General features: G+C 39.4%; 1 protein-coding gene across 2 annotated transcripts in view; it reads left to right on the forward strand.

Annotated features, from left to right (window-relative positions):
• The window catches only part of NELL2 (neural EGFL like 2), a 469,663-nt gene that overhangs the window by 296,881 nt on the left and 150,227 nt on the right, over positions 1–22,555 (forward strand). For both annotated transcript variants that reach the window (XM_070789234.1, XM_019960750.2), the window contains one exon: positions 5,999–6,124. In XM_070789234.1, the coding sequence (XP_070645335.1) occupies positions 5,999–6,124 (126 nt within the window). The remainder of the gene's footprint in view (positions 1–5,998; positions 6,125–22,555) is intronic.

The raw sequence follows: 22,555 nt of genomic DNA on the forward strand, positions 1-22,555 counted from the left end.
GACAGGACTTAGTGACTGAGGAGAAACTTTGCTCCCTCAGAGAAGCAGAGTTAAAGTCCTTTGGTACAGCTGAGCACATTAGTAATCCCATATGACTCCTATTATGATCCTAAAACTCTGGAAGCAAATGAATTTTCGTCATATTACCCAGGGTGCTTGCCATTTGTTTTTTTTAGGCTGTAATTGAACATGATACTTTTCTTATGCATGCATGTGTGCTAAGTTGCTTCAGTTGTGTCTGACTCTTTGAGACCCTGTCTGTAGCCCGCCAGGTTCCTCTGTTCATGGAATTCTCCAGGTATTGGAATGGGTTGCCATGCACTTCTCCAGGGATCATCCCGACTCAGGAGAACCCAGGTCTGAGGTCTCCTGCATTGGTAGGCATGTTCTTTACCACTAGCACCCTCTGGGAAGCCCTACTTTCCTTATAGACCAGTGCAAACATATAGAAGTAGCAGGGGTAGATAGTGCTCCATGCGTGCTTGAGATGAATGCATATTCTAATTTTTTTGTAGTGTCCTGTAAACATGGATTAACTCCAATTAGTGTATTGTGTCATTTAGGACCTCTCTTACCTAAACATTTTCTATCTGAAAGATCTGACCGTTGATATCAGTGAGGCATTAAGTTCTCCTACTATTATTGTATTCCTCTTAATTTCTCCCTTTATGTCTGTTTATGTATTTAGGTACTCCTATATTGGGTGCCTGTATGTTAATGAATGTAATATCCTCTTCTTGTATTGATTCTTTTATTATATAATGTCCTTCTTTACCTTTCTTTATGGACTTTTTAAAAAAGTCTATGTCCTCTGAGATGAGTATTGCCACCCCCGCTTTTTTGTCATTTCCACTTGTATGAAATATCTTTTTCCATCCCCTCACTTTCAATCAATGTGTCTTTCGCCCTGAAGTGAGTCTCTCATAGGCAGCATGTTGTAGATTCTTGTTTTTTTAATGTAATCTGCCACTCTGTATCTTTTGTTAGGCACATTTAGTCCATTGATATTTAACGTAAAGTACTTATTTCCATCTTAAACCCTATTTTCCAGGTCCAAAAGGATGTCAGCCACATCCTTTTTCAGGCTGTGTTGGCCATTATCCCTTTGATAGGGGTTACAACTGGTGTTGCAGTATCCAGAGAGTGCACTGATGTGTTGGACAAGGCCTCTTTACTCTGTGGCGGTCGCAGCCCTGTCAGGGGCCAGATCTGCTCCCCAGTTTTTGGACTAGAAGCCCTGAGAGTCAAGTTCAATAAGGCTCTGTTGCCCTTAAATGTTTGCTCTGTCCCAAAGGATGTGACTAGTGAAGTAAGAGACTCAGTGAACCTATGTGCTGCCCATGTAGGCATCCATGGTTTTGCCCAGAAGTAGCCCAAGGTTGCATCCCTTTCTCCGCTTTTTGCCCCAGACCTGGTTCTAGGCTGTGGTGTGGAGTGGGTTGGGGCTGGGGAATAGGATGCTCTGGCTGCAGGATTCAAGGTGTTTACGCTGCTTCCTGGAGTCTTGACTGCCTCTGTGGCAGACCTCTCCCAAGTCCTGTGTGCCCCAGATCTGGCTGCAAACTGTATGATGATATGGGTGGAACCAGAAGGCTCTGTCTGGAAATGAGGCTGCTATATACTCTTCCCCAGGGGCTGTCCACTCAAGACATGCATTTATCTGGCACCACCTGACAAAGTCCACTGCAACCAGACCTCTGCTCACCCTATGAGCTCTTATGATGGGCTTCAAGGCCAGACTTGCCCCCTTCATATGTGAGCCCACAGTGCGCCACGACTGGACCCAACTCCACTTGTATGAGCACTGATGATGGCTCCAATGCCAGTCCCACACCTGCCACGTGCATGCTGTGCTGACAGTGGGCTTCAAGGTTCGACCTGAACCACTCCCCAGGACCCCTGGGCTGTCTCCGTGCAGCTAGGCTGAGTTCCCTCCAAGTGCCCTTCTGACTTGGATATAACACCTAGTCATGGAGTGCTAGCAGCCCTGCCTGGCACACATTTCAGGTGTTTGGGACTGTGGTGAGGGGGCAGCCGTCTGTTCTGTCTCTCTCCTCCATGATTACTAGCAAGCCAGCATGCACACACTCCTCATGAGCAAAGTCCAGGCCCTTCTAGTGCCAGCTGACCTCTTAGGTGGAAAGGGATCCTCCAGGACAAGGGGCTACATGTGGACTTTCTCTTCTTTACAGATCCTTCTCAGAGATGCCAGTACTGTCCTAATGCCTTTTTATTTTTCTTTTCTGTCCAACCTCATTATGTGGAGAGCTTTCCTGCAGCTTTGGTTCTATAAGAGATCTTCTTCAGTTTCTAGTTGACTCTCTGTGAAAATTCCTGTATATGGATGTATTTTTAATGTGTTTGTTGGAGGAGGTTAACCTCATGTCCTGCTACTTTGCCATCATGGTCCTTCCGAGTGATCCTTAACTCTGATTATGCATTAAACAAGGGGTTATCAAACTATGGCCTGTGGGCCAAATCTTATTCACCTTCCTATTTTATAAATAAAGCTTTATTGGAACATTGTCAGGCTCATTCATTTACAGATTGTCTATGGTTGCCTTCACTGCAACAACAGGAGTTAAGTAGTTGCAATAGAGAGCATATGGACACCCAAAGCCTAAAATATTTACTGTCTGGTTCTTTACTGAAAAATTCTGCTGAAAAATTTAATTTTACATTAAATTCTTCAAAGAGAAGATTAAAAATAATATTATGTGTGTGTTCCATTACAGATAATTAAATAAGAATTTGGAGTGAGAGTTAGGAAGTCAGCACAAAAACTAATGGTTTTTAAAAGCATCTCAGTTAAGTATAATGTGTAGCCAGAGTTAAGAAACACAAACACATGATCTCTGCCCTTCAGTAGTATATTTGACTTACTGGAAAAAAGAAGCCTACAAAAATTAATAAAGGTAAAGTGGATATGTCTTTGATGGAAACATTCACAAAGTTCCAAGGGAGTATTACATAGGGAACATTTTACTTCATTAGGGAAGTTTTCACAGAGAGATAGTTAAACAGATTCTTGAAGGTTGAATTGATTGGTAGACAAGACCCACTGAGGTGGTGATAGGGAGAGAAGGAGACTAGAGAATGACATATGCAAAAGCACCTAAATATGAAAAAGAAAAAAAAAAAAAGAAAGAGCATGGCCCCTTCAAGAAATGACCAAAAGCTCGGTGTGGCCAGAGCACTGAGAATGAATAAAGAGTGAGGTCATAGAATGTAAAGTCAGGAAAATAATGGCCAAACTGGAAAGGGCTTTGTATGCTGCTTGTAATTTACTGTGTTGACTTTCATTTAGAAGTTGAATGGAAAATTGAGTCTCTCTAAACTTCAGTTTTTTTCATCTGTAAAATAAGTAGTTAGCCCAGATGATTGCCAGTGGTCCTTTAGCTCTAAAATATAGCTGCCTGAGAGACTCTGTCAGCTGCTTCTTTTGACACTCTCAGGAAGTATAGTTGAGTTTATATGAATGGCATGACTTTTGTGTAGTATGGGGTCATCTAGTTCTCTCCTATAATTGATGCATTTCTTTTAATAGTACAGATGAGGTCAGTGTTACTTTGTGGCTTCACCACAAGGATTTGAGAAAGTAGACTTCTAGAGGAGAAGCACCTTGCCTGGTCAATGCATTAAGGCCCTTAATAAAGAGTGCTACATAATGATAAAATACCTGTAAAATGCTTTATGTTCCGTGCAGAGAGAAACTGTAAAATGGGGACAGTTTTATTGTTAAAATTCATATTCTTCCCAATTAGTACTAGTGCTTATTATGACTTTGCACTCGCAAGTTTCTTCACTCAAAACTTGGAGTATGACAAGGTCCTACTGTATAGCACAGGAAACTCTGCTCAGTGTTATGTGGCAACCTGGATTGAAGGGGGTCTGGTGGAGAATGGATATGTATATGAATGGCTGAGCCCCTCTGCTGTCCCCTTGAAACTATACAACATTGTTAATCAGCTATACTCCAATATAAAATAAAATGTTTTAAAGAAATGTCACTTCATGTGGTAGTGATGCCATAACAATGTATAAAATTGCACAGAGTGGAGAGAGAGAAAACAGGTCAGGAACAAACCCCAGGAGGCACCAGCATTCACCTGGCAGGTAGAGGAAGAAGAGCTCCTTGGAGTCAGAGAAAGAATAATCAGAAGTATACATGAACTATGCAGTGAGATATGGCAGGATCCAAGGGACCAGAGTCCCTGGCAGGAGGTTATGACCAGCAAAGTATACCTGTGAACTAGACTAAGACGTTTCTTTCATTATAATACAGATCAAGAAAGCTTGTGGTTGGAGCAGTTCAAAAGACCTATGTTCACATGCTTTGATCTGCCAATTAATTATCTCTATGACTTAAGGAAAGTCCTTTAACCTTTCTGTGCCTCAAATCTCTCATCTGAAAAATGGAGATAATAGTTAAGCTCATTCTACCTACCTCAATAGGTTATTTGAGTTCTTTGAGGAAATGCATGTGAAATCCAGCCTATTGTGAACTAAACAGCATGTATGCATATAGTTATTTCTTATTTTTGATAGACAGTGATTGCTAATAAATGCTTGAAACTTAATGGTCTATGTGAAAGTGAGTGAAAGTTGATCAATGGTGTCCGACTCTTTGCGACCCCATGGGCTATATACTGTCCATGGAATTCTCCAGATCAGAATACTGGAGTAGGTAGCTGTTCCCTTCTCCAGGGGATCTTCCCAACCCAGGAGTCAAATCCAGGTCTCCCGCATTGCAGGCAGATTTTTTACCACCTGAGCCACATGAGAAAAGCATAAATACTCCACTTTAATAAAGCTCTTTAAGTTGTAAAGAGTTTCTCAGATCAGTGAAGCATTATTTTTCCCAAGAACTCATAAGTCCTCTCTCACACAAGCATGTGGGGCTTCCCCCAACATCCTAGCAGCAACAGTGCTGGGCTGAGATTCAGAGGCCTTGCCCACCATCTTGTGCCATTCTTTGTTGTCAGCGTGCCACCCTCTCTGTGATTCTTTGATCTACTTCCCTTCTAGAAGGGAGGTCTACTTCCCTTCTAGAAGGGAGGTCTACTTCCCTTCTAGAAGGGAGGTCTACTTCCCTTCTAGAAGGGAGGTCTACTTCCCTTCTAGATGGGAGATCCTTGAAGACACATCATACCTTACCCATGCCCTTCTGTTTTCATCAATAAACCCCAGAACAATGCTTGGAACGAGGAAAGGGGAACATAAATATTCACTGAAAGAGGGGATAAATGAATAGTGGCCTCTAGCCTTAGCCTCCACCTCATTATAAGAGAACAAAATTAGATTATTAGTTTGCACTAAATCCTTAGAGCATTAATAGTTTCTTCAGACACATTAAGGAATACCAAGAAAACAATACTTAGAATATGAATTACTATGAAAGTTCTTCAATATGTTATCTTATTTTGCTGTTTTACAGCTTCTTATTTATATCAGGCTCTACACTGTAATTTCATCTCTGTTCAACACTTACTGGGATAGCTATATCTCTAATAAACTACATGTTGTTGGTTTCATATCTTTAAGTGAAGATTTTCAAGTACTGGTGTTTATTGAATATTTTATTTACCTCTTTCAGGGCCTCCCCAAGTGTACAGAATAGCCAGTGAATCAAAAAATAATATATGGTATGCTCAGTGATTGAAGCTTCTAAGACCCTAAGGCAGCCCAGTCTCTGTGTTCTGATTCATTTTATCATTCTATCTAGGTAGATGAATGGGCTGGATATTTTGAAATATATTTTAGAATGATGCAAGTTAGAATAAAAAGATATATTTTAAACTCCAACAAGAGCTGTTAGGAAAAAATATTATAGTTTTTGTCATTTCAACATCAAAGGTTTCTATTAAAAGAGATACTTTGACTACATTTTAAAAATTCTTCTCAATTAGTGACTTTTGCCCTCTCCCCACCAAAGAAAATTGTAGAAAAACTGTAATATTGGCCATGGTTGACCTCTTGCCCTGCTTTTTCTTCACAGACATTGATGAGTGTGCCGAAGGGCGCCATTACTGTCGTGAGAACACGATGTGTGTCAACACCCCGGGGTCCTTCATGTGCATCTGCAAAACTGGGTACATCAGAATCGATGATTATTCATGCACAGGTAAACAGTGGCTATTTGTGAAATAAATTACCTCTATGCCTTAAATTTACTTTTAAAAGTTTCTTCTAACTCAAGTATTTGGAGAAGCATGCTGTAAATACCCACTTACAACAAAACAAGTCATAAGTAAAAGCATATCTTCTTGATTTGATAGTTAATTCTGAATCTGTTCTAAGGAAATAACTATCTCCTTGCTCTGGATAAGAAATTCCTATTAGAAATATAAAGATAAACTGAAGAATAAAGTCATTAATATATAATTGTATACTTAAATAGTATTTATTAGTTCAGTTCAGTTCAGTTCAGTTCAGTCACTCGGTCGTGTTCGACCCTTTGTGACCCCATGAACTGCAGCACGCCAGGCCTCCCTGTCCATCACCAACTCCCGGAGTTCACTCAGACTCAGGTCCATCAAGTCAGTGATGCCATCCAGCCATCTCATCCTCTGTCGTCCCCTTTTCCTCCTGCCCCCAATCCCTCCCAGCATCAGAGTCTTTTCCAATGAGTCAACTCTTCACATGAGGTGGCCAAAGTACTGGAGTTTCAGCTTTAGCATCATTCCTTCCAAAGAAATCCCAGGGCTGATCTCCTTCAGAATGGACTGGTTGGATCTCCTTGCTGTCCAAGGGACTCTCAAGAGTCTTCTCCAACACCACAGTTCAAAAGCATCAATTCTTCAGCACTCAGCTTTCTTCACAGTCCAACTCTCACATCCATACGTGACTACTGGGAAAACCATAGCCTTGACTAGATGGACCTTTGTTGGCAAAGTAAATGTCTCTGCTTTTAAATATGCTATCTAGGTTGGTCATAACTTTTCTTCCAATGAGTAAGCGTCTTTTAATTTCATGGCTTCAGTCACCATCTGCAGTGATTTTGAGACCAAGAAAATAAAGTCTGACACTGTTTCTACTGTTTCCCCATCTATTTCCAATGAAGTGATGGGACCAGATGCCGTGATCCTCGTTTTCTGAATGTTGAGCTTTAAGCCAACTTTTTCACTCTCCTCTTTCATTTTCATCAAGAGGCTTTTTAGTTCCTCTTCACTTTCTGCCATAAGGGTGGTATCATCTGCATATCTGAGATTATTGATATTTCTCCCAGCAATCTTGATTCCAGCTTGTGCTTCTTCCAGCCCAGCATTTCTCATGATGTACTCTGCATATAAGTTAAATAAACAGGGTGACAATATACAGCCTTGATGTACTCCTTTTCCTATTTGTAACCAGTCTGTTGTTCCATGTCCAGTTCTAACTGTTGCTTCCTGACCTGCATATAGGTTTCTCAAGAGGCAGGTCAGGTGGTCTGGTATTCCCATCTCTTTCAGAATTTTCCACAGTCCACACAGTCAAAGGCTTTGGCATAGTCAATAAAACAGAAATAGATATTTTTCTGGAACTCTCTTGCTTTTTCAATGATCCAGCGGATGTTGACAGTTTGATCTCTGGTTCCTCTGCCTTTTCTAAAACCAGCTTGAACATGTGGAAGTTCACGGTTCATGGTTCTCCTGGCTTGGAGAATTTTGATCATTACTTTACTAGCGTGTGAGATACTCAACACTAATTTGAATTCTATGGCATATCTGAAAAACAGCCCTTAAATAATATTTTTTCTACATGACAGTCACCTTTTAATAGAGAAATGATGACATAAATAATGTGATGTTTTCAGAAATAGATACTTGGTGTGCTAGGAAAAGGGAAAAACTTCATTCCTCTGGGAAGTGTGGTCGAGTACCTGCCTCAGAGAAGTTTTGCTTATGTTTGTGTCATGAAATATCACTCCCATCAGTACCATCCAGAGACCTGCTCAGGTGTATCTTGAGTGTTAATAATGTCTAAAGTCGGTCCTGGAATACAATAATCTATTCCCGTTATAGTCTATAGAATATGAAAGAAAACTGTGCTAGCAGAGTAGCTTGCAGAATATGGGGATTAAAGAAATGTAGGTGTGAAATATGACATTCTTTTGGCTTTTTTAAATAGAAGAAGCATATATATATTTATATATATGTGTGTGTGTACACATATATATATATATACACACACACACCATATTCTAGAAAAATGTAGAATCATAAAGCTGGAGAGCACTTAAAGTGTTATCTTGTCATTTTCACTCTACCTCCAACTTATAATTTTTATCAGGTGGATGTATAAACAATACTGAGAAGTTTCCAGGGAAGGACTCTATAATACTTCCTGGAAAAAATACAAAATCTATAATAAAAATGTTGCCTTTGTTAATGTGTATTCTTCCAAGTCTTCATTATTGTGATAATACTGCATACTCCAGATCTTTCTTGACTTAACAGTGTGGTTATGTCTGCATGAACCCACCATAAATTGAAAATTTCTTAAGTTGATAATGTACTTAATGCATGTAAGCTTTCAAACATCACAGCTTAGCCTAGTCTACCTTAAATGCGTTCAGGACACTTACATTATCCTACAGGTGTGAATTTTCATTCAACTAACACAAAGCCTGTTTTATAATAAAATGTTGACTATCTCATGTAGTTTATTGAATACTATGATGAAAGTGAAAAGCAGCATGGTTGTAAATGTATCGGTTGTTTACATCGGCTCTCTACTGCTGCTCAGAATCACAAAAGTATCATGCTGCATATAGCTAGCCTGGGAAAAGATCAAATTCAGAAGTTTATTTACTACTGAATGTATATCATTTTTACACCACCATGAGGTCAAAAAAATCATTTATTGAACCATTGAAAGTGAGGACCGTCTATACTTGGTATCCTGTTTATTAGTTAGTGCACAGGGAAGGTCCTTCCTCTAAATTCAAGTATAGTATCTATAACACAGAACGATGAAAATAAATTGTAATGGGAAGTGCCTTCTTAATCTATGGAGAATAACCAAAGATACTCTGAAGATAGAAAATAGCAAAACCAATACAATATTGTAACGTTAAAAAATAAAAAAAATAAAATAAACACACACACACAAAAGAATTGCCAATGGATTTACAGATTCTTGCATTTTTGTTAGTTCATCCTAGGCATTTCCACAATATGGGAACAATTCTGCACTTTCTCTTTATAAAAAAATATCATCACACTGAGTGGCAAAGTATCCTGATGGAGTACTACAGAGATATTTTTCAACATAAAAAAGGGAATATAAAAGAACAAGTCTTAATAAATATATGAAGAATAAAATAAACAGTTTGCTATACTTTGGTAATATCAGTAAGTCTGAGTTTCAATGTAATGAATAACAAAACTTTCTAAGATAAAACTATTCAGAGAGTGATATTTCAAGATGTGCTCATTAAAAATCAGTGTTAGCAATTTTCAAGAAGTCTGCTAATTTTTTGTCATTAGAGACTTAAAAAGCTTTGTACATTTTTGTATTTCCTAGTGATTCTTTTTGTTTTTCTCACAATCTTAAAAACTGTTAGAGATAAGTAAGGAAGAATACACAGCACAAAATTTGACATAGTGTTGAATGAGGAGTGTTTCTTCGGGGAGGGTATTTTCAAGACGTTCATTTCCATCCTGAGCCTCTCTGTTGGCTGTAAATCCTAGGGCTAGTTCAGCTGTCATCCCTTACAGAGCATCTCCTTCTTTGGCTCTAACTCTCCCAGTATATTTTCTTTCCAAATAAAATCCCACATTACTGTTTTTTTTTTTTTTTGACTACTTAGGGAGAATTTCCCTTAAGATTTCAAAGCATCTAATAATAATGGGATCGCAAAGAGTCGGACACAACTGAGCGACTGAACTGAATGATAAAAATGAACTGTTCCTTTGTTGGGATACCAACAAAGGTTGAAATCATCTTAGGAAAAGCTATCAAGGCCATGATTTTTTGCCTAAGGAACCAGAGCTAGGGATTTCACGATCTGGCAGATGCTAGAATGTGTTTCTTTATTGATGCACCAGCATTTCCAACAAGCTATTTCTATGCTTCCATCTAAAAGAGACTTTCTTGCCTCTGAAATTTCTATCTACTATGAGTAAGAATCCCATGGACAGAGGAGCCTTGCAGGCTGCAGTCCATGGGGTCGCAAGAGTTGGACATGACTTAGTGACTAAACCACCACCACATGAGAAGGTCTGCAAATTTGAGAATTTACATCCATACATAAAAGTTAGATTTTCTTGGGAATATGGGTGAATTTTATTTTGTCCTCCAGAGTCAGATGATCTTTGGCAAAACATTTTATGCTTTACCATGCGGGGTCAGCACATATTTAGGGTTCCTGTAAAGGAGTGCATTTTAAAATTCTCCCTCTGTGAATCTTTTCCTCCAGCCTTTCATATTAGCATCTGTACAAAAGGCTTGAAGAAATGACTCTTCTCTGATGTGGGTTTGCCTCATGGCTGAAAGCATCACAGCTGTACTTTTTCAAGAGCTCTCATAAGACCAGAGTAGGACTTTGTTTCTCTGAGAACATTAGGGTTTATTTTCTCTGAATATTAGAAACAGACATTCACATACTTGCAGGAGTAGGCCTTCCAGAATAAATGTCAAGACACCACTGCAGAGCTCTTCTCTGATGTTTGTGACTGAGCTCTTGAAGTTCTGAATTTTTTTTGCTTCTGTATCCACTCTTTAGTGAAGAGCACCCTGCCATAGCATGACAAGTGACATTGTCAACACTGTACCCAGCAGACACTCAAACGTGCTTACCCTATCCGAAAATAAATCATAGACGTTCTAATTTAAAGAAAAATCCAAGGCAATATGCGTCACTTTAGAGTCAAGGGCTTTGATCAATGAAAGAAGCCTTTTTTGTTTTTATAACCCTAAGTTCTGGCATAGAAATTATGTATAATACAGAGTATTCACCTTCCATAGTTGGTAGAATTGCACATTGTTTTTTTTTTTTTCCCTGTCACTTTCAGATAATATGAGTTAGAGTTTCCTCATGATGAGATTTTAGAGATGGAAAAATTCTTGAGGATAATCTAGTCCTATCTCCTAACTTCCATAAATGAGGAAATTGTGGCTCAGAGAGATTAATTGCCTTCCTTTGGTCATGCAGTTAGTGGAAGGCAAAAGGGGGGGTCAGAGATAAGACTTCTTATTCTTAGTTCTTATGTTGTTCACCTATTGTGAACAATTCTATTTGTTCAATTTGTAACCACACGAAAACAAGTAAGGAGAAAAGATTTGTATTTTATCTACAATTGCATGATTGAATTTATAATGTTCAGTAGCTAAACTGCCTTTCTATAGATTGTTTCACTTCATTAAGTTCAACTCTAAAAGGAATTTTTCCCCTACAGATCTTATAGTAATGATCAGAAGTCAAGAGAAGAAATAGAAATTGTCACTTTCTGGGCCTCTGACTGTTTTGCAGTTTCATTGATGACTCAGTTGCACCATTTGCACACTTTATATTCTTAATAAAGTGTTGATGCCGCACTTTAAAATGCTTGTAAACTCATAAATTTTCCTTCCAGTGAGGGTTTTTTTCATGGTTAATACTTCATAGTCTCTATCCTCATGTTCCTTTCTATTCTGGAGAAAAACATGGGTCTACCTACAAGAAAAGAGAAAGTAAAGAAGGGAGGAAGAAAAGGAGGGAGGAAAAGAGGAAGGGAGGGAAGAAGGAAAGAAGGAGAAAAAACACAGAGGGAAGGGAAGGAAAAGGGTTTGGTTTGTACAAGCTGAGATGTTAGCAGTCCATTCTTTAATCTCTCTGATTATAAAAATAACTTAATTTTTATGCATAACAAAGTGTCTTGATTATCTCAACTAAGAGTTGGTGATCGACAGGGCAGCCTGGCGTGCTACAGTCCATGGGGTTGCAAAGAGTCGGACACAACTGAGCGACTGAACTGAACTGAATGCCTTTCTTGGTTCACTCGCATAAGCATTGATTAAATTGGAGACATCTTTCTGAATCTTATTAGCCCCCCTTTTTTTTCCTTTAAACTTTTAATTTTCTATTGGGATATATCCAATTGACAATGTTGTGGTAGTTTCAAGTGAATAGCGAAGGGATTCAGCCTTACATACACATGTATCCATTCTCCTCCAAACCCCTCTCCCATCCAGACTGGCACATAACATTGAATAGAGCTCAATGTGCTATACAATAGATCCTCATTGGTTATCCATTTTGAATATAGCAGTGTAGACAGTTCTTCTTGACACTAGTCTTGTGTAGTGGACAAAGAATAAGATAGTTCTGGTAATACAGATGGGGGTCACAGATTTTGGAATTATCAAAGGATAAAAATATCCTGAAGGAAAAGGTTTATTTCAGATTTTCATGATTTATATCTCTCTGCTTTGAGTATTCGGAGAAGGCAATGGCAACCCACTCCAGTACTCTTGCCTGGAAAATCCCATGGACAGAGGAGCCTGGTAGGCTGCAGTCCATGGGGTCACGAAGAGTCGGACATGACTGAGCAACTTCACTTTCACTTTTCACTTTCATGCATTGGAGAAGGAAATGGCAACCCACTCCGGTGTTCTTGCCTAGAGAATCCCAGGGGCGGTGAAGCCTGGTGGGCTGCCGTCTATGCGGTCGCACAGAGTTGGACACGACTGAAGCGACTTAGCAGCAGCAGCAGCAGCTTTGACTATTATAATGAAAAAATGGAGTTCTCATTCTTCTTTATGTTGATGAGCTTGTAAGCTTCCCAATCTTGTGTAGTTTTTTAGAGTGGGAGCAGGAATGGGGAGGGTAGACCATGCTACCACTGAGGAATGGAAAAGATCCTGCCCAACTTGGGGAGAAAATCGATCCTTTAGGGCAGTGGTATCCAAAAAGGGTGATTTTGCCTTCCTGCCTCTCAGAGATTATTTGACAGTGTGTGGACGTGTTGATGGTTACCACAGCTGTGCGAAAGGAGGATACTACTGGCATCTGACAGGTAGAAGCCAAAGACATGCTAAATATCCTATAATATTATTACACTAACTAACCTCTTTGAGGAAATTCTTATTTTTCTGGAACCCTTTCAACAGGGAGCTTTTGCTATGGTTATATTCCAACTAAATCACTCATCTTTATCCTGCACAGGATATCCAGTATAAGACAGCTCCCCATAACAAAGAATTATATGACCCAAAATGTCCATGGTGCCAAGGTTGAGAAATCAGGGTCACCTCGTCAAAAATGTAGCATGTACACTTTCTTTTTAATTTCCCTTTTCCTCTGCTGTTTTTTTTTTTTTAGACCTTACATAGAGAGCCCTTCACTCAGTTCTTATGGTACCCAGTATCCTTTTATTGGCCTTTTGCCACAAAAGGGGCCCCTTCTTGATAAATCCAGCTCTCTCCCAAGTTCTTTTCTCTCTTTCTCTTATCAAAAACCTGTTCTTAAGCCTCAGAGACATAGAAGGCAGACTAATGTTGCCAGTGGGAAAGGGAGTTGGAGAAGGGATGGACTGGGAGTTTAGGGTTAGCAGATGCAAACTGTTAGCAGATGGATAAGCAACAAGGTCCTACTATATAACACAGGGAACTATATTCAATATCCTGTGATAAACCATAAAGGAAATGAATCTGGAAAGGAATATATATATATATATATATATGTGTGTGTGTGTGTGTGTGTATGTGATGTGTGTGTGTGGGTGTAACTGAATCACTTTGCTGTAGAGCAGAAATCAATATAGTATTGTAAATCAACTATACTTCAATAATTAACATTAAAAAAAACAAAAAAACTGTTCTTAGCTTAACCTAGGGGAATGTGGCAGAGGGGTTTCTTCAGATCAGATCAGATCAGATCAGTCGCTCAGTCGTGTCCGACTCTTTGCGACCCCATGAATCACAGCACACCAGGCCTCCCTGTCCATCACCAACTCCCGGAGTTCACTGAGACTCACGTCCATTGAGTCAGTGATGCCATCCAGCCATCTCATCCTCTGTTGTCCCCTTCTCCTCTTGCCCCCAATCCCTCCCAGCATCAGAGTCTTTTCCAATGAGTCAACTCTTTGCATGAGGTGGCCAAAGTACTGGAGTTTCAGCTTTTGCATCATTCTTTCCAAAGAAATCCCAGGGCTGATCTCCTTTAGAATGGACTGGTTGGATCTCCTTGCAGTCCAAGGGACTCTCAAGAGTCTTCTCTAACACCACAGTTCAAAAGCATCAATTCTTCGGCGCTCAGCCTTCCTCACAATCCAACTCTCACATCCATACATGACCACAGGAAAAACCATAGCCTTGACTAGACGAACCTTTGTTGGCAAAGTAATGTCTCTGCTTTTGAATATGCTATCTAAGTTGGTCATAACTTTCCTTCCAAGGAGTAAGTGTCTTTTAATTTCATGGCTGCAGTCACCATCTGCAGTGATTTTGGAGCCCAGAAAAATAAAGTCTGACACTGTTTACACTGTTTCCCCATCTATTTCCCATGAAGTGATGGGACCGGGTGCCATGATCTTCGTTTTCTGGATGTTGAGCTTTAAGCCAACTTTTTCACTCTCCACTTTCACCTTCATCAAGAGGCTTTTGAGTTCCTCTTCACTTTCTGCCATTAGGGTGGTGTCATCTGCATATCTGAGGTTATTGAGATTTCTCCTGGCAATCTTGATTCCCGCTTGTGTTTCTTTCAGTCCAGCGTTTCTCATGGTGTACTCTGCATATAAGTTAAATAAACAGGGTGACAATATACAGCCTTGACATACTCCTTTGCCTATTTGGAACCAGTCTGTTGGTCCATGTCCAGTTCTAACTGTTGCTTCCTGACCTGCATACAAATTTCTCAAGAGGTAGATCAGGTGGTCTGGTATTCCCATCTCTTGCGGGTTTCTCAGGGCCCCTCAAATGGCACTGTCCTGCTGCCTCCCCACTGTGCACTGACCCTAACTGCCTCCATTGTTCCAGAGCTACTAATTCTGGCTTTGGTCCTTGTCACATATCACGGAAAGTTCATAAAGTGTCTAAGCACAAGAAATTCTACTGGATACTTGATTTTTGTTGTTAAATACAGAGCCTCCTCTGGTGTTCCCCAAAGAGTTTTACTTCTTAAAGTACTTAACTCTTTATAGCATTGAATACTCCTAGTGCTTACATTTTATGATCTCATTATTGCGGTTACGTCTTTTTCTCTAACATGGCCCATACTGACTTCTTAAAAAATCATTACCATCCTTTTCAGGTTTTATTACTGTTGATTTTCTAACATTTTCAAGAGTTTTGGACGCTATTTGACATACACAGAAGGTTACAAAGGATTTACTACTAAGCAACCAAAGCAAAGATTTTAAGTCTGCTATAACCCATGCATGCCCCTTCCGCAAATAGTTGTCTCTTTTGTGTGTGTTTGTTTGAATCCCCTATTAATTAATGCTAGAAAAGGTAATTTCCTTAAAGTGCTTAGAGAGGTAAAACACCACATAATATTATTCTTTTTCATCCTGCAGTCTTCCAAAAAGAATTTAAATTGAAGTTGATCATTTATTTTATGGATCTACAATAATTTTTTTTATCATCTGCTTTAATATGGCTCTCAGTGGATTTATCAAAATCACAAGTACAGAAGAAAATAGATAATTCATTGTGCGTGTAGCATGATAATTACTGGTATATAAATTGTGAAGGAAGTACAAGTATTGTGGACAATGGCAGAGAGGATAGGAGGCCAGGAGAAGCACAGATCAGAGACAACGATGGTAAAGAACAGGAAGTAAAAATATGCGTTATCAGCGCTCACAAAAATCCTAAATAAAGTAATTTTAATTATAAAAGGCCTTGGCTCTTAGTAAAATACCTAGCACAGAAGAAGTCTTTAATAAAGTTAGCTACTATCATTGTTGTTGTTGCTATTGTGATTAGAGAAGTGATCCTCTTGAGGAAATGTCTTATTTCCCTAGGACTTTTTCAACAGGGCACTTCTCTTTGGTTATTTTTCAATAGAATTATTTTTGTTATTATTATAAACAGATAGATTTGCTGGAGCAATAGATTCAATGTATTTTTATTTATTCAACTGACTTATTATGTACCTAGGAATTGGAGCTTAAAAAAGAAAAGAGAAAGCTTGGTGTAACTGAATAGCACTCTATCTGGAAGTTAGAAAAGCTCCTTCCATAGGAGGATTTGTTGTACTTCCTAAGATCAGGGAGGTTCCTCAGATTGTTCTTGAGAATGAATGCTAGATGGAGATACCCAGGGGCTAGATAGCTGCATCCAGGCCTTACTGTGGATACTAATCTGCCCAGAGTAGAAATATGGCCTGTAGAGAATTAGTGAGTCTGGTCAGTTCTCAGGCAGGGCAGATTTTATGAGCCTGGACGCTTCCATGTGGATTTCTTTTCTAAAGACACACAATCAATGATCAGACAATCCTACCATCTGGCCACTAGTTGCCATGACTATTGGGAAAGACTTTTGCATTTTTATGAGCAGTCATTCCAAATTTTCCTTTTCTGGAATCAACATTACAAAATATGATACAATTGTGGTATATTTCATTAAACATGTAAAATAAGATTTGGGGTTTTAAATTTAAAAATACAGCCTCTAATGCTAATAGCTGCCTCTTTCATCTCCTACAGTTCCTTATATATTCTTATGCTGTATAGTTAAATTATTGAGTAATTTGAAAATCTAAACATGATTACAAAATTGAATTAAAATACCAAGCCTCAGGACTCAAAGAATTAATAATGAAAAGCAGTTTTTTAAGCAAACATAATCAAGAAAACTTCTCTAGAAGAATGTGTACTGTGGTTACCAGGAAGGGTTAATGTTTAGAAAACTTCAGACCACATTTGGAAAACTTACAGAGAACAGAAGTGAGACACGTCTGCACAGTGAGTGTGGAGGCCAAGGCAATGTGCTTATCTCTCTTCTGAAACACATATGTGCATGCATACAATTAGCAGTCAGCTCAAAATGGAACAGGCTCAAAGGCTCAGGGAGCTGAACTGCCTTTTTCAAGATGAAAAGCTTGGAAAAGGAGTCTGTGCTATCTGAATCTGTCAGTGAGTGGGGGTTGCACACCAGCGCCAATATTGTGGTTTCCAGGCTTGTCAGAGCCTTTATGCAGCATCTCAGCCCAGCCGTCGTATCCATGTATGGCCTCCAGCCCGGCTGTGGTTTGATCAGAGAGCACACCCAGTGGTGTGCGTCCACACAAGCTTGCCTCTGTACAAGGTCATCCGAGCACTGAAGTGATGGGAGCTGCCTCATTAAGCAGACTCACTGGCTTTGACTTGGTTGGTAAACCCTAATTCACCTTTGTCCTAAATGGATTATTATTTGAGTTTTAGTATGAGATTTTTATGTGTAAAGCACAGAGCTGAAAACTCAGAGGGGAATACAAAGATTATACATGCCAGGAATGGAAGAATAGTGGTGTCTTAGCAACAGACAACCTGTGGGGGACAGGATTATTGAAATTGAGGTTTAAGAGATGCCTTTCACATCCTTGCTTGATTGTTGGCTTTGGCACTCTAGCCAGAATGGAAGTGTGGCCTTCCTTCTGCCTCTTCACTGCATGCTCCGTGGAACAGAGTTCACCTGGCTCTGCTGCTGATCTAGTCTTGCAGTGGCTGTGTATCCTCCTGGTGACACATCCTGTGTTCCCCTTTTCTCCTCAGGCCACGGCGCCTTTGCAGTATCACGTTCAGGTCACGGGTTTGGACTCGGAGAGTGAGCTTCTTCTCTCAAATCCGGACCTCTTCTCTCCTGTGTGCCTCTGCCGGGTAACAGCAGAGCCTCACTCACTGTTTGGATGATACTTTCACTAGTCTATCTGTTGCCACCTATTTCAGTGATTGTTAGCTTTCTTTAGATAACTTCTGATACCACATAGAGGCTTTCTTTGCTTAAACTAAATTCTGTCAGAGGGACTAACATTGTTATTAGTTATCTACTGTTGCATAAGAAACAACCCCCAAGTTTAACAGCTTAAAATAGCCCACATTTATTGTCTTACAGTTGGTGGGTTAGGTATCTGGGCATAGAATAGCTGGATTCTTTTTTTCGGGTCTTTCACATGGCTACAGTCAAGGTGTGCACCAGGGCTGGGGAAGGGTTTTTCTCTAACCTTACCTTTGTAGTTGGGGGATTCAGTTCCTTCCTGGCTGTTGACCATTAGTTTCCCTCGGTTCCTTGCCATAGGGCCCTTTCCAACATGGCGGCTTGTTTCATCAAAACCAGTCAGAGAAAGAACCTGCTGGCAGGACAGAATCAACACCTTTTGTGACCCAACCAAAGAAATGACATCATATGACTTTTACTAAAGTGTATTCATTAGAAGCAAATCACTGAGATCCAGCTCATTCTAAAGAGGGAAATTACACAAAGCCATGTGTATCACGAGATGGAGATCAGTGGAAACTCTCTTAAAGGCTGCCTACTGCAGACATTAAATGTTATCAATAGTTAACTAACCCACTTCAGCTCTCCAGGTAGAAAAATAAGAGTCATGAATGAAGAGTAAAATGTGTTGTGTTATAACTGTGTGTGAATGATTGTGAAAAACTCAAGATGTCAGACATTTCTTTCACTTTTCTTGGCAACAGAGTTTTGATCTGGGTGCATAGTAGGGTCCAGTTTAATAGAAGGAGATGGTGTAAATGAATCATTACTGTACTTTGTGGTATATTCTATAACAAAGGGAAGCACAGAGAGCTGTGGCCAGCTCAGCAGGGCCAGTGAGTAGTCCGGTTTAAGCCTGGTTTGGGGCAGGCATCACCAAGTGACATTTTAAATTGAGGTTTTTAAGGATGAACAGACATTTCAGGAGAGTGAAAGAAGGAATTTCAGGAAGAAGGAAGAGTAAGTACAAAAGTATAGGTTGTTTATAATGGCAAGTTTAGTATGAATGGAATTGTTAGTGATAAAGCCAGCAAACTCTGGAAATTCTAAGACACATTTTATAGTTTCTAAAACATTTCACTCAGCCTCTGTACCTTCTAATTGAGATGTGCACATTGAAGCATCGGTATTTTACTTTGTTTTTGTTTTATGTTATTTTTCTTTTCTGCTGTGAAAATGATTATTAAATTGATGATACTTCTAACAATCAATGCAGAGCTAGAATCAAGGTGATAGGATATTTCATTTCAAAGAAGACAGAATGCTTTGTCAGGATTCTTGGAACTCCATGAAAGCATATTTTCAGTGTGGTCTGATGAGAGCTGAATTTAGAATTTTTTTAGAACAAAATCATAACCATTGAGTCACTACCTGAGGCATTTTTATACAATAGATTTGAGCATACATATCCCTTAAATGTTAGGAAATGCAACAACAACAAGGAAAAAGACAGGAAATGGCTAAGTGTTCCACAGAGCTTCTCTCTTTAGTTGGTCCAAAGCAAATCTTAATCTTCTCTCTAGCCTCCTCGTCTCCACAAATATTTTAAGGTATTTTAGTATGGATACTAGCTCATCCAGATTTCTTGGATCTGAGTCTTGGTTCTGCTGTCTGCTAGCTGTGATCTTGAGCAATGTACCTAACCTCTAGGCTTCATTTTCTTCATATTTAAAATGGGGTGATGTTGCATACCTTACACGTTGTTTTTAGAACCAAATGAGGTGAAGCATGCAAAATCATCAGTATAACAGCCGAAACATAGGAAGCATTTAGAAGTGATAGTTATCTTTGTTCCTAGTTGTGGTAAACAGAATAATGTCCCTCCAAAGATGTCCACATCCTCATCCTGAGAACCTTTAAATATGTTCATTTACATGGCAAGAAGGATTTTGCATATCTGATTAAGGTTAAAGGCCTTGAAATGAGGAGATCATCCTGGATCATCTGGGTAATTTCAATCTAATCACACTAGTCCTTAAAAGACAAGAGTTTTGCCTGGCTATTGTCAGTAGAAGATGTGTCTATGGAAGGATGGTCAGAGACTTGTAACATTACTGGCTATGAACATGAAGTGGGTCAGGAGCTGGGAAACACCTGGAGGAAAAAATGAACAGAGCTTCCAAAAAAGAATGCAGCCCTCTAGACATGTTGATTGTAGTCTGGTCGGACTCATGACCTATAGAACTATAATATAATGAATTATGTCATTTCAAGTCATTGAGTTGAGAGTTTGTTATGGTGATAATAGAAAACTAACATATTATTATTAGCTCACACTGTTGAATTGTCCAAAACTATATTTAAAAATGATTCTCAGTTCCCATCTCTTTTCTAATTGTTGAGCAGTAATTCAATTACAGTAATTCTGGAGCAAGTCTGGTGTTTATGGAGAGAGTTAGGAAGATAGTCTGTTACACAAAGGGGATCCAGTTCATATTTATCCCTGAATTCCTCACTTTAATGATTGAGTTGCTTTTTTCATATTCAGTTTCTGGTGTAAAAGTTCAGGGTGCCCCTTATTTTAAAAGACATTTTTCTAGTCTAATTCTAAAGAACACAAACACATGTACAAACACACAGAATTATGCAGAAAGATCAAACCAATCAATCCTAAAGACAATCAGTCCTGAATATTCATTGAAAGGACTGATGCTGAAGCTAAAGCTCCAATACTTTGGTCACCTGATGCAAAGAACTGACTCCTTAGAAAAGACCCTGATGCTAGGAAAGATTGAAGGCAGGAGGAGAAGGGAATGACAGAGGATGAGATGGTTGGATGGCATCACCGATGCTATGGACACGAGTTTGAGCAAGCTTTGGGAGTTGGTGATGGACAGGGAGGCCTGGCGTGCTGCAGTCCATGGGGTCACAATCAGTCACACATGACTGAGCGACCAAACTGAGCTGAGGCTATACATTTACCCAAACACAGTAAATCCAATGATAATATAGTACATTTCTTATCTGCCTACTTTTTAAAAGATTATTAACTTCATAATATGAAGAAAGTTGGCAGATAATAATTTTGAAAGTACTATTTTTAAAGTACATGTGTAGACTTAGTTGTTGGGGGATTGCTGCTGCCACAGATCTTTGGAATGGAATGCAGGGTGGTTGAGAATGACCTTTATATTCAGGAAGGCTCCACGCCAGCAAGACTATATCTGAGTCACAAATCAGTGACCAGAATTGGCTCTCAGGTTTGATATATTTGGCTTTGGGGACATTTTAATGATTCAACATTTAAACAGTCAGATGATTTCATTATGAAAATCAGGAATTCCAGCCAGATTTTCAGATGGTTCTCCATTAATTTTGGGTCTGTGTCACTGCACCTCAATTATCAAATGCAGCTGCCTAGTAGCAGCAACCCTCTTAGGAGGAGAGGGTTTCCCCATTCATTCAAAGTCCTCATTTCCCACTCACTGAGACTCAGCAGTTCCAGTAAGAAAACTGATGTCTGAATATCAGAATTCCTATAGCCAGGCTGCCTCATCCGTTTACTTTACCATGAATTAGAGTATTTTTAGTTTGCAGCCTATGATTTACAGTATTAAAGTGATCATAAGTATGGTCATTTTAAGCCATAGAGATTTTAATACAGAAATAATGTCAAAGGTTTGGTTTTTTTATGAGTCATGTTCCTACCAAATCCATAAATCACATTGACATAAACCTCAGGAAAACCATCAGACACTTCAATAAATTTTGAATACATCTATATTGGTTTTCCTTGTGAAATTAAATAACCTTAAATAGTTCATTGGCAGAACTGATGCTGAAGCTGAAACTCCAGTACTTTGCCACCTCATGCGAAAGTTGACTCATTGGAAAAGACCTTGATGCTGGGAGGGATTGAGGGCAGGAGGAGAAGGGGACGACAGAGGATGAGATGGCTGGATGGCATCACCGACTCTATGGGCATGAGTCTGAGTGAACTCCAGGAGTTGGTGATTGACAGGGAGGCCTGGCGTGCTGTGATTCATGGGGTCGCAAAGAGTCGGACACGACTGAGCGACTGAACTGAACTAAACTGAAATAGTCATGTCACATGCAGAATATGTATGCCATTCTAGTGTAGTATCAAATAGTTGGCCAATTTTTAAAACTCCTAAAAATTGAGTTCATTACAAAGTTTATACAGAACAAATTGTTTAGAACAAAAAAACATAAAATTTGGTGATAAACTGGAAAAGAGCCATGGAAGTGAAACTGATGTGAATAATAGATGTTGTTTTCTAATGGCCAGTTTATTCTTTGATGATGTAATATTTTTCAAAAAGGGGTAGCAGTCAGTGGCGTGTAAGGAGATAATAAGGTGTTGCATAGAATGTAACTATCTAAGGGAATATAAAACCTAGATTCAGTTTGCAGGATTTCACTCTGAATTAATCAGTGAAAGAGGCTATTACCAGTTGCAAGTCCTCTGCTAGAGGAGCTGGGCCAGGGTCTTTTGGCATTAGCTTAGCTGATATTAATGATGCTTTTGATTTTGTTTGCCTTCTGTTTATACACATAACAAGTCCTTTATTAGCCCTCCTTTAGCAGTAAAGCCTTCCACATTTCTATGCAGAACCTGAGCCCGATGATAAACAGCTAAGAGCGAAGGGGCAGAGAGCCTTGTGTGGCTGTCTACCAGTTGTCCTCGTGGCCACAGGCAACTCTCAGCCTT

The sequence above is a fragment of the Bos indicus genome, chromosome 5 (genome assembly GCF_029378745.1).
Source record: "Bos indicus isolate NIAB-ARS_2022 breed Sahiwal x Tharparkar chromosome 5, NIAB-ARS_B.indTharparkar_mat_pri_1.0, whole genome shotgun sequence".
Lineage (NCBI taxonomy): Eukaryota > Metazoa > Chordata > Mammalia > Artiodactyla > Bovidae > Bos > Bos indicus.